Here is a 13,374-nt window from a genome sequence, read left to right as displayed (position 1 = left end):
TTGGCATGAGCCCTCCCAGAGTCTGCCATTAGCTCCACCAAAGAGCCTGGGTAGGCTCCAGTGTTGGGTCACTTCAGGCCAAACAACTAACAGGGAGGGAACCCAGACCCACCCATCAGCAGACAAGCAGATTAAAGTTTTACTGAGCTCTGCCTACCAATGCCACAGCCAGCTCTACCCACCACCAGTCCCTCCCATCAGGAAACTTCCACAAGCCTCTTAGATAGCCTCATCCACCAGAGGGCAGAGAGCAGCAGCAAGAAGAACTACAAGCGTGCAGCCTGTGGAACAAAAACCGTATTCACAGAAAGACAGACAAGATGAAAAGGCAGAGGGCTATGTAGCAGATGAAGGAACAAGATAAAACCCCAGAAAAACAACTAAATGTAATGGAGATAGGCAACCTTCCAGAAAAAGAATTCAGAATAATGATAGTGAAGATGATCCTGGACGTCAGAAAAAGAATGGAGGCAAAGATCGAGAAGATGCAAGAAACGTTTAACAGAGATCTAGAAGAATTCAAGAACAAACAAACAGAGATGGACAATACAATAACAACAACAACAAAAAAACAACACACTAGAAGGAATCAATAGAATAACTGAGGCAAAAGAACGGATAAGTGACCTGGAAGACAGAATGGTGGAATTCACTGCTGCGGAACAGAATAAAGAAAAAAGAATGAAAAGAAATGAAGACAGCTTAAGAGAACTCTGGGACAACATTAAACACAACAACGTTCACATTATACGGGTCCCAGAAGGAGAAGAGAGAGAGAAAGGACCCGAGAAGATATTGAAGAGATTATAGTCAAAAACTTCCCTAACATTGGAAAGGAAATAGCCACCCAAGTCCAGGAAGCAGAGAGAGTCCCATACAGGAGAAACCCAAGGAGAAACACACCGAGACACATAGTAATCAACTTGGCAAGAATTAAAGAAAAATTATTGACAGCAGCAAGGGAAAAATGACAAATAACATACAAGGGAACTCCCAGAAGGTTAACAGCTGATTTCTCAGCAGAAACTCTACAAGCCAGAAGGGAGTGGCATGATATACTTAAAGTGATGAAAGGGAAGAACCTACAACCAAGATTACTCTACCCAGCAAGGTTCTCATTGAGATTCAATGGAGAAATCAAAAGCTTGACAGACAAGCAAAAGCAAAGAGAATTCAGCACCACCAAAGCAGCTCTACAACAAATGTTAAAGGAACTTCTCTAAGTGGGAAACACAAGAGAAGAAAAGGACCTACAAAAACAAACCCAAAACAATTAAGAAAATGGTCATAGGAACACACATATCGATAATTACCTTAAACGCGAATGGATTAAGTGCTCCAACCAAAAGACACAGGGTTGCTGAATGGATACAAAAACAAGACCCATCTATATGCTGTCTACAGGAGACCCACTTCAGACCTAGGGACACATACAGACTGAAAGTGAGGGGATGGAAAAAGATATTCCATGCAAATGGAAATCAAAGGAAAGCTGGAGTAGCAATACTCATATCAGGTAAAATACACTTTAAAATAAAGAATGTTACAAGAGACAAGGAAGGACACTACGTAATGATCAAGGGATCAATCCAAGAAGAAGATATAACAATTATAAATATATATGCACCCAGCATAGGAGCACCTCAATACATAAGGCAATCGCTAACAGCTCTAAAAGAGGAAATCAACAGTAACACAATAATAGTGGGGGACTTGAACACCTCACTTACACCAATGGAGAGATCATCCAAAGAGAAAATTAATAAGGAAACACAAGCTTTAAATGACACAATAGACCAGATAGATTTAATTGATATTTGTAGGACATTCCATCCAAAAACAGCAGATTGCACTTTCTTCTCAAGTGCGCACGGAACATTTTCCAGGATAGATCACATCTTGGGTCACAAATCAAGCCTCAGGAAATTTAAGAAAATTAAAATCATATCAAGCATCTTTTCTGACCACAATGCTATGAGATTAGAAATGAATTACAGGGAAAAACCTGTAAAAAACACAAACACATGGAGGCTAAACAGTACGTTACTAAATAACCAAGAGATCACTGAAGAAATCAAAGAGGAAATCAAAAAATACCTAGAGACAAATGACAATGAAAACACGACGATCCAAAACCTATGGGATGCAGCAAAAGCATCCCATAGTTCTAAGAGGGAAGTTTATAGCTATACAAGCCCACCTCAAGAAACAAGAAAAATCTCAAATAAACAATCTAACGTTACACCTAAAGGAACTAGAGAAAGAAGAACAAAGAAACCCCAAAGTTAGCAGAAGGAAAGAAATCATAAAGACCAGAGTAGAAATAAATGAAATAGAAACAAAGAAAACAATAGCAAAGATCAATAAAACTAAAAGCTGGTTCTTTGAGAAGTTAAACAAAATTGATAAACCATTATCCAGACTCATCAAGAAAAAGAGGGAGAGGACTCAAATCAATAAAATTAGAAAGGAAAAAGAAGTTACAACAGACACCGCAGAAATACAAAGCATCCTAAGAGACAACTACAAACAACACTATGCCAATAAAATGGACAACCTGGAAGACATGAACAAATTCTTAGAAAGTTATAACCTTTCAAGACTGAAGCAGAAAGAAATAGAAAATATGAACAGACCAATCACAACTAATGAAGTTGAAACTATGATTAAAAATCTTCCAACAAACAGAAGTCCAGGACCAGAAGGCTTCACAGGTGAATTCTATCAAACATTTAGAGACGAGCTAACACCCATCCTTCTCAAACTCTTCCAAAAAATTGCAGAGGAAGGAACACTCCCAAACTCATTCTCTGAGGCCACCATCACCCTGATACCAAAACCAGACAAAGACACTACAAAAACAGAAAATTACAGACCAATATCACTGATGAATATAGATGCAAAACTCCTCGACAAAATACTAGCAAACAGAATCCAGCAACACATGAAAAGGATCATACACCATGATCAAGTGGGATTTACCCCAGAGAGGCAAGGATTCTTCAATATATGCAAATCAATCAATGTGATACATCATATTAACAAATTGAAAAAGAAAAACCATATGATCATCTCAATGGATGCAGAAAAAGCTTTTGACAAAATTCAACTCTGATTTATGATAAAAACTCTCCAGAAAGTGGGCATAGAGGGAACCTACTTCACCATAGTAAAGGCCATATATGACAAAGCCACAGCAAACATCATTCTCAATGGTGAAAAACTGAAAGCATTTCCTCTAAGATCAGGAACAAGACAAGGATGTCCACTCTCACTACTATTCTTCAACATAGTTTTGGAAGTCCTAGCCACAGCAATCAGTGAAGAAAAAGCAATAAAAGGAATCCAAATTGAAAAAGAAGAAGTAAAACTGTCACTGTTTGCAGATGACAGGATACTCTACAGAGAGAATCCTAAAGATGCCACGAGAAAACTACTAGAGCTAATCAATGAACTTGGTAAAGTTGCAGGACACAAAATGAATGCACAGAAATCTCTTGCATTCCTATACACTAATGATGAAAAATCTGAAAGAGAAATTAAGGAAACACTCCCATGTACCACTGCAACAAAATAATAAAATACCTAGGAATAAACCTACCTAGGGAGACAAAGACCTGTATGCAGAAAACTGTAAGACACTGATGAAAGCAATTAAAGATGATAGCAACAGATGAAGAGATATACCATGTTCTTGGATTGGAAGCATCAATATTGTGAAAATGACTCTACTACCCAAAGCAATCTACAGATTCAATGCAATCCCTATCAAATTACCAATGGCATTTTTTAGAGAACTAGAACCGAAAAGCTTAAAATTTGTGTGGAGACACAAAAGACCCCGAATAGCCAAAGCAGTCTTGAGGGAAAAAAATGGAGCTGGAGGAATCAGACTCCCTAACTTCAGCCTATACTACAAAGCCACAGTAATCAAGACAATATGGTACTGGCACAAAAACAGAAATATAGGTCAATGGAACAGAATAGAAAGCCCAGAGATAAACCCACGCACCTATGCTCAACTTACCTATGACAAAGGAGGCAAAGATATACCATGGAGAAAAGACAGTCTCTTCAATAAGTGGTGCTGGGAAAACTGGACAGCTACATGTAAAAGAATGAAATTAGAACACTCCCTAACGCCATACACAAAAATAATCTCAAAATGGATTAGAGACCTAAATGTAAGACCAGACACTCTAAAATTCTTAGAGGAAAACATAGGAAGAACACTCTTTGACATAAATCACAGCTAGATATTTTTTGATCCACTTCCTAGAGTAATGGAAATAAATACAAAAATAAACAAATGGGACCTAATGAAACTTCAAAGCTTTTGCACAGCAAAGGAAACCATAAACAAGATGAAAAGACAACCCTCAGAATGGGGGAAAATATTTGCAAAGAAACAACTGACAAATGATTAATTTCCAAAATATATAAAGAGCTCATGCAGCTCAATATTAAAAAACAAACAACCCAATCCAAAAATGGGCAGAAAACCTAAATAGACATTTCTCCAAAGAAGATATACCGCTAGCCAAGAAGCACATGAAAAGCTGCTCAACATCATTAATTATTAGAGAAATGCAAATCAAAACTACAATGAGGTATCAGCTCACACCAGTTAGAATGGGCATCATCAGAAAATCTACAAACAACAAATGCTGGAGAAGGTGTGGAGAAAAGGGGACCCTCTTGCACTGTTGGTGGGAATATAAATTGATACAGCCACTATGGAGAACAGTATGGAGGTTCCTTAAAAAACTAAAAATAGAATTACCATAGGACCCAGCAATCCCACTACTGGGCATATACCCAGAGAAAACCATAATTCAAAAAGCCACATGCACCCCAATGTTCATTGCAGTACTATTTACAATAGCCAGATCATGGAAGCAACCTAAATGCCCATCGACGGACGAATGGTTAAAGAGGAAGTGGTACATATATACAATGGAATATTACTCAGCCATGAAAAGGAACAAAATTGGGTCATTTGTAGAGACGTGGATGCATCTAGAGACTGCCATACAGAGTGAAGTAAGTCAGAAAGAGAAGAACAAATATCCTATATTAACGCATATATGTGGAACCTAGAAAAATGGTAAAGATGAACCAGTTTGCAGAGCAGAAATGGAGACACACATGTAGAGAACAAACGTATGGACACCAAGGGGGGAAAGCGGCAGGGGGTGGGGGTGGTGGTATGATGAATTGAGAGATTGGGATTTACATGTATACACTGATGTGTATAAAATGGGTGACTAATAAGAAAAATATAAATAAATAAATAAACATTTTAAAAAAAGAGATAGAAAAAAAAAACCGTAGTCAGTGCTTGGGGGCCTTTGTTCTCTTGTGCTCTGTTTACTGTCTTTCCCTCTGTAACCGATTCTAGGTACACAGTTTCAGTCCTAGAAATGGTGCTCTAGAAAGGGCACAGATTGTGTATGGTGAACCTAGGAGATTCTAGCAGGATACTGTAGGCTCCATGAAGGCAAAGGTTGGGCCCAGTAACCTTCTAGAACTCTGTTAGGACTGTGGCTGTTTGTTTGTTCTTTATTCATCCATCCATCCATCCGTCCATTAATCCAAAGAAATATTTTGGGGGGCCTATTCCGTGCCATGCCCTCTTCCAGGCTCTGAGAATTCAGCAGAGAACAAGACAGACATGATCCTTCCCCCTGTTATGCTCTAGTGAGGGAGACAGAATAAACAAGTCAACAAATACATGCTCTAATATTTAAAGGAACTAATGACTCTCCTTCAAACCTGGTTTTGAAAAAACAATGAAAGTAACAGGTCCTGTAGGGATTATTAGTGCAAACAGCTACCTTGACATGTAGCTGACACATTAATGAGCACCTTTTTCTTGAACTGAACCCAATTTTGCTGAAATATTCCTTTCAGTTATTCTCCCATTTCAGAGCTTTCCTGAGAAAATGACATGTCTTTTTCAGGTACATGGATGAGGCTGAATTATTCCCACATACCTTTTTTTTTTTTTTGGCCGTACCACGCGGCTTGCAGGATCTTAGTTCCCTGACCAGAGATCAAACCCAGGCCTCCAGCAGTGGAAGCACAGAGTCCTAACCACTGGACTGCCAGGGAATTCCCCACATACCTTTTTTTAAATAATTGAAATATATTTGACATAGAATATTATATAATTTCCACGTATCTTTGAATATCAGCCGGTCCCAATTTGAGTATTATTTAAAGTGGCTGCCGATATCTGGGGGAAAAATGTTTTTTTACAAAGATATTATCTAGAAATAATTACACTGATGCATCATGCTGTTGCCGCCCCTACCCCTGGAGCTTCACTTATAACTGAAGAAGAATATTTTATAGCAAGGCATATATGAACCAGAGGCTCCATCGGTTTGAACTCAAATCGAGTTTCATCCACTGACATTTTAGTTTCTTAACTATTCTACTGCCTGCAGGGCATTCCACCAGAAGTGTAAGCCACATGGCAGGTTGATTTATGGTTCTGATTACTTTATGTGTTTTCCCTGGTCCCCGAAGGTGTGTGCATAATGATTTGCTCTCGCAGATCTTCGATCTGCTACAATATCACTAGAAAATTCTTACCTCCATGTGCTCTTATACACCTGTGGTAATTAGAAGCCAAATTATCATCCTGAAACAATCACTCCTCCTAGCACTCTTAACTTTCTTATGATTCAGTGCCCATTTTGTTACACAGCTTAACAGACATTAAACATCTTGGAATTTATGCCATTACAAACAATATGGATATTTACTTTGATAGTAAAAGTATCAAAGAGGTTTGAAGACTCGTTGGAGTTTTCCAGCAATCCGAAATCCTAAAACTCTGACACTCAGATTGAAATATTTTCAATCTGTCAAAACCACTGGAGTCTTAGAGGGGAACGTATGTTTTCCCTTCTGGAAGTTTGTCTCTGTGTGTTCTATCTCTGGTATCATGCAAATAAAAGCATCAAGCTGAGAAGAGCTTACAAACACTTTCAGTGTTCCAAGGACCTTTTATGGAAAAGTTGTATTTCCCCCCAACAGAGAAAAGTAAGATGTGAAAGAATTGTTTCACTCAAAGTTTCCAAAGCACAAACATGCAAAAGTATAGCCTTGGGGAGAGTGGGGGTCAGAGTGGCCTGTGTCCCTGCAACTTCTATCATAGACCCCCCCCCAATAATGTCTCAGGTGCCCCAGGGAAAAGGTAAGTGTAACTGCCCCAAATGTCCTAGACTCTGAACCATGATGGTGCATGAAACGAGTCAGAAAACTTGTGAGACCTTGACACTTCTGTTAATTCTACCAGAGTAATAATGACAAGATTTCCAAGGACACAAACCAAGACCAAAGGCTGTGCGCGCCATCTGGTGGCCATATCAGCACGCCCGAACTCCATTACCTGGGCATGCCCACCACCTCCCCCCAATCTGTTTTTTTTTTTTTTTTTTTTTTTTTAGTGTGATGCCTGCAACCTGGTCTGATGGTAAACAGGGAAATTCCTGTATTTCTTCTTTTGGAGGGATTATTTTTATTTAAGATAGTGAGTCTCTATTTACTCTTATAACAGTTATATTTAATTTAATGCACGTTTTTAAGTTTAAAAAGGGAGCTGCTTCTACGAAAAATGCTAAGAAATTATAGTGGGACTAGCCAAGAGACATGGGAAAAATGGTGAAAGTGGTATATGAATGACTGAAGTTTAGGAACTCTCTTCGGGTGGGGTTGCCAGATAAAGTAAGGACACCCAGTTAAATTTGAATTTTAGAATTTCGTTTTAGTGTGTGTCCCAAATATTGCATGGGACACATTTGCACTGAAATATTATTCATTATCTGAAATCCTAATTTAAGTGAACATCCATTTTTCCTCCCCTAAATCTGGCAAACTTACCTTAGGAGAACAATGAAATTGCACCCAGAACTTCCCTGGTGGCACAGTGGTTAGGAATCCGCCTGCCAGTGCAGGGGACACGGGCTCGAGCCCTGGTCTGGGAAGATCCCACATGCCGCGGAACATCTAAGCCCGTGTGCCACAACTATTGAGCCGTCGTGCCACAACTACTGAAGTCCGTGCGCCTAGAGCCCATGCTCTGCAACAGGAGAAGGCGCTGCAATAAACCTGTGCACCGCAACAAAGACCCAACACAGCCAAAAATAAATAAATAAATAAAATAAATTTATTTTAAAGAAAAGAAAAGAAATTGCACCCTTCTCCTTGTCACTTCCATTTTGATCTCTCAAAACAAGCTAGTGGGGCTTCCCTGTAGCGCAGTGGTTGAGAGTCCACCTGCCAATGCAGGGGACGCAGGTTCGTGCCCCAGTCCAGGAAGATCCCCCATGCCGTGGAGCGGCTGGGCCCGTGGGCCATGGCCACTGAGCCTGCATGTCCGGAGCCTGTGCTCTGCAACGGGAGAGGCCACAACAGTGAGAGGCCCGCGTACAGCAAAAAAAAAAAAAAAATACTAAAACAAAACAAGCTAGCTCTTGTCCTGTCTACGGATTGTGTGGCATTTATGCCCCAATAAACGTGTCCCTGTGTTAGTACTGAGGCCTCACATCTGAAAAATCACAGGGCAAAGGCCCACAGTGCACCTTGAGGTGGGAAAGTCCTGGCCACTCAGAACAAGCAGTCTGGCCACATCAGACCGAGAGGGAGGGGGTTCCAGGCCCAGCTCTCTTCCCTGGCCTCTCGGGTACCTGCTCTGTGGAGGCCGAGGCCTGGCAGCTACTTTCGGGCCCTTACCAACGTTGCCTTTGATGGAGAGCCTTCCACACCCCACGTGTAGACCTAGACCCCTGGAGGGGGGCCCGCCCTTGAGGGGGCTCTGAGCCATGGACTTAGAGGGTGCTCACAGCAGCCATAGATAGAGCCGACCTGTGGTCCTCCCACCCACGATTCCTGTATTTCCTCTTTTTTTTCTTTTTTTTTTTTTGTGGTACACATGCCTCTCACTGTTGTGGCCTCTCCCAGTGCAGAGCACAGGCTCCAGACGCACAGGCTCAGCGGCCATGGCCCACAGACACAGCTGCTCCGCGGCATGTGGGATCTTCCCGGACTGGGGCACGAACCCGCGTCACCTGCATCGGAAGGCGGACTCTCAACCACTGCACCACCAGGGAAGCCCCTGTATTTCCTCTTAATAACAACCACACTGGCGTTTAAGTGAGCCTGGCAAGGCTTACAAATGCACACATAAAGATTACCAACTACCTTCCCCAGAGACGGACGAGGGAAGCTGAAGCTAAAACACCCCGTGAGGGCTTCCCTGGTGGCGCAGTGGTTGAGAGTCCGCATGCCGATGCAGGGGACACAGGTTCGTGCCCCGGTCCGGGAAGATCCCACATGCCGCGGAGCGGCTGGGCCCGTGAGCCATGGCCGCTGAGCCTGCGCGTCCGGAGCCTGTGCTCCGCAATGGGAGAGGCCACAACTGTGAGAGGCCCGCGTACCGCAAAAAAAAAAAACACAAAAATCCCCCGAAACAAAACAAAAAAAACACCCCGTGGGTAGTCAGAGGAGAGGACCGTCACAGCTCATCCCCCTGTGCCGTGTGCCAGGCATGATCTGAGCACTTGTACACATGTTAACTTATTAAAATACTTCTCACAATCCTATCAGGTTGGGACTACCATCACCCCGCGTACAGACTGAACAAAAGGAAACAGAATATGGTGTCCTCCTTGTGTTCACAAAGCCCGTTAACTGGCAGAGACAGGACTTGAAGGCCACAGTCCGGCTCCCGAGTCCATGCCATGCTTTACAGCCTCCAACTTCTCACGCTCATTCCTAGAGCCACCTGGGAAGGAGGAACCAGGCAACTAAAGACTGGGTTTGAATCAGACACCACGTCTGACCAGCCACATAATCCCGAGCAGGGGGCCTCGCCTCTCTGAGTCTCAACCTGGCTCCCTTGCAAAATGGGCACATTAATGGGAACGTCAGCCTTCAGCAACGCTGTGACGAGTATCAGTGTAGCATGTGTGAACGGGCTTTGTAAACTCTGGAGTGTTCTGTGAGGTATAAACTACCCTCTATTCTCATTAGAGGGAATTCATTTCATAACCTGCTCCCGGCTCTTGAACTTTGCTGTGCATCCAGTCAGTGCTGGATGATCTGGAACCAACAGCTGGTCTATTTATGGCTGAAAACCCACAGGTCATAGGAAGACAGCAGCACCGGAGCCCCTGGGTGGCCACAAAGATAAGGTTCGTGTCTCGAGGACCGATGACATGGTGGTCACTGAAGGAACAGGCCCCTCCTGCCCCTTCCACTAGTGACAACTGAAAACCTTGGTTTCCCCAACACCCCGATCCAATGTCAACCCGACTCTTTGCCCAACGTTGGAGAAGTACCGGCGTGTCCTGCAGGCCTGGCTGGCCCCCTCTGACTGTGTGTTGCCTCCTTCCACAGATCAGTGCCCTACAGCAAGGCTACAACCAGGTGCTGTGCCAGACCCTGTCTGAGAGAAAATTAGAAATCACCTCCCTGAAGCACGAGGTTGAGAACTTAAGGAGGGACGCCGCCATCACGTCAGGTGAGGCCCTTCTGCATTCAGGCCCCAGAGCTTCTGCCCTCCCCCTGCAGACATCACCAGTCAACCAGCACACCTGTGCCCTTGACCTGGGTGCAGCCTCAGGGATCACCCGTGTCGGTGCATTAGAGTTCTCCCTCAGTGGAGGTTTCTTGCCACCCAGTTCCGAGGGCAGGGCCAGGTAAATATTTGAGAGAATGGTATCTCTTGGCTACAAGGTCTCCTGAGCACTGGCCCCACCAGGGAGAACACAGGTCGCCTTGTGGCTTGGGTGGTTCCACAAAGCAGCCTGAGTGCAAACTAGAGCGTGGACAAAATGGGGTCACTCCTTTAAGGCACCCATTGTCTCACACATTTCAGCCGAGTGCACTTGGGCCCAAGGGAAACCATTTTCTAATTTGATCAGAGGTGGTTCCCTGATAAAGGGCTTGGGTTGGGAGAGGGGCAGCCAACGCACAGCTGTGACTGAGCTTTGATTCCCTGGATTCCTTCATTGCTTCAACATGTTTCTTGAGCTCCTACTAGGTGTCAGGCCCCGTTCCAGGCTCCGGGGAGGGAGAGCCAAGCAAGACAGTCAGATTCCTGTACTCACAGATTTGGGAGGGGGTGACAGACAATAAAAGTAAACGGATGAATAAACAAGCCCACTTCAGAGAGCAATGGTGCTGTAGAGAAAATAAACTGTGTGTCGTGGTGGCCAGCGCTTCAAGGGGGGAGGCCAAGGGGGACCAGCTTAGTGGGTGTGCAACCATGGAACTCAGGTGGGACTTGAGCCCGTGGGCTGGAACTCGAACCCAGTCAGAACCCACTATCTTTTAATCGAGATCACGCATGTGGTCTCGGGACTTACTAAAGCTCAGGTTCATTATGTCTCATCGCAGAAAGAATTCAGTGAAAGACAAAGTAAGAAGTGGATTTCTTTAGAGAGAAACACACTCCACAGACAGAGTGTGGGCCATCTCAGAAGGCTAGAGGCCCCCAAATATGGGGCGGTTAGTTTTTATGGGCTGGGTAATTTTATAGGCTAATGAGTGGGAGGATTGGGACAACTCTAATAGTTTGGGGAAGGGGCGGGGATTTCCAGGCATTGGGCCACCACCCACTTTTTTTTTTTCTTTTTCTGTACGCGGGCCTCTCGCTGTTGTGGCCTCTCCCGTTGCGGAGCACAGGCTCTGGACGCGCAGGCTCAACGGCCATTGCTCACGGGCCCAGCTGTTCCGCAGCATGTGGGATCTTCCCGGACCAGGGCACGAACCCATGTCCCCTGGATCGGCAGGCAGACTCTCAACCACCGCGCCACCAGGGAAGCCCCACCACCCACTTTTTGACCTTTACGGTCAGCCTCGGAAGAGTCCTGGTGCTGGTGCATGTGTCATTTTGCTCATGTATTACAATGAGTCTGTAATGAGGCTCCAGTTCCCCTGGAAGTCGAATCATACACCCCCTTGGACCTAGCCGATTCTAACCAGTTTATGCTGCATCCTCCACGGCTATGTCCTTCTTTTAGAGAGGACCTGTTTCAGGTGGGCAAGGACAAGCCAAGGGCAAGCGAGGCTGCGTGGAGTGAACAGGGGATTGTGAGGCTGGGCAGGGTCGGGGGGTCTGCGTTTTTATTCCAAGGGTGTTGGGAATCCAGTGGAGGTTTTTAAGAAGAAACTGACATGTCTAGAGACCTGAAGAGGAGGGACCACTCACAGACGAGGGGAGGGAGAGAAGCAGGTGACAGGGAGGAGGCAGTGAGCCTCGGAGGGGCACATCACTCTGAAAGCAGCCAGCGCATAGCAGGAAACATGCCCACAGCTGTAGAAGGCAGGCATAGCATTGAGTCGCACGTGAATCCCCATCTCTGTATGAATCTGTGCTTTTCTTCTGCCTCACTCTGCAACTTAATCACACCCAGCCCCACCCCCTGCTACCCCCAGGTCTCTGCTTATGCTCCTCCCTCACTTGGGATGTCCTCAGATATTTTCTGAGCACCTCCCCCAGGCTAGGTGCTGTTCTGGGCACCAGGAATGGAAGGATGAACTCGCTGGTCCTCACCTTCCTCCCGTATGTCGCCCAGTGAAACCTCATCCAAGCATCAAGCCTGTCTCAGATCCCACCTTCTCCGATCAGGGAGTCGGACAGACCTGGGTTGGGATAACGCTTGAGATGGGCTGGACCCACTCAAAGTGTGGCAAGCCCCAGAGGGATTTCCAAGTAACTGAACTGTGTCCTGGAGGCAGAGCTCATTTTTAAAATGAAATTCTGGAGCATTTTGTGCTTTATTTCATAGACATTCTTGATTGATACCTACCACTAAAACTAGGCCTGATGTTCTTTCAAGAAAACAACTGTAGGAGATAAGCCAATACCACTGCATTTATGCACCCTTCTTCCCACTTTTATTCAAAATGATACTACAATGCAAGAGGGAAGAGATATGGGGATATATGTATATGCATAACTGATTCACTTGGTTATAAAGCAGAAACTAACATACCATTGTAAAGCAATTATACTCCAATAAAGATGTTTAAAAAAATGGTGCTACAGTAATGGAGTAGTTATCTATTGCTGCATAACAAGTTACCCCAAAATGTAATGGATAAAACCCCAACCAATATTTATTATCTGCCCCAGTTTCTGTAGTTCAGGAATTTGAGCGGGGGGTGACTTAGTTCTCATGAGTTGCAGTCAAGATGTCAGCTGGGGCATCAGTCATGTCATCTAAAGCCTCGGGGGGAGCCGGAGGATCCCCCTTCCGAATGGCTGCTCATGTGGCTATTGGCTGGAGGCCTTAGTCCCTCAGCACACATGCTTCTCTCTAGGGCTGCTTGAGTGTCCTCATGACACAGCAGTTG

The 13,374-nt window shown here is 44.4% G+C and overlaps 2 protein-coding genes and 1 pseudogene across 3 annotated transcripts in view; 2 read left to right on the top strand and 1 right to left on the bottom strand.

Annotated features, from left to right (window-relative positions):
• The window catches only part of LOC308620770 (centrosomal protein of 78 kDa-like), a 1,829,729-nt pseudogene that overhangs the window by 609,389 nt on the left and 1,206,966 nt on the right, over nucleotides 1–13,374 (bottom strand). The gene's annotated exons all lie outside the window — the stretch shown is intronic.
• The window catches only part of LOC308621085 (forkhead-associated domain-containing protein 1-like), a gene marked incomplete at its 5' end in the record, with an annotated part of 212,550 nt that overhangs the window by 161,876 nt on the left and 37,300 nt on the right, over nucleotides 1–13,374 (top strand). The window lies entirely within an intron of this gene.
• Nucleotides 1–13,374, top strand: part of LOC308620099 (forkhead-associated domain-containing protein 1-like) — a gene marked incomplete at its 3' end in the record, with an annotated part of 94,750 nt that overhangs the window by 50,245 nt on the left and 31,131 nt on the right. Inside the window, exon 6 of the mRNA XM_081239428.1 lies at nucleotides 10,411–10,534. Within this exon, the coding sequence (XP_081095554.1) occupies nucleotides 10,411–10,534 (124 nt within the window). The remainder of the gene's footprint in view (nucleotides 1–10,410; nucleotides 10,535–13,374) is intronic.

The sequence above is a fragment of the Mesoplodon bidens genome (assembly GCF_964165515.1).
Source record: "Mesoplodon bidens genome assembly, chromosome: 7".
Classification (NCBI taxonomy): domain Eukaryota; kingdom Metazoa; phylum Chordata; class Mammalia; order Artiodactyla; family Ziphiidae; genus Mesoplodon; species Mesoplodon bidens.
The sequence above is the reverse complement of the archived record's forward strand: the minus strand, read 5'-3'. Positions and strand labels throughout refer to the sequence as shown.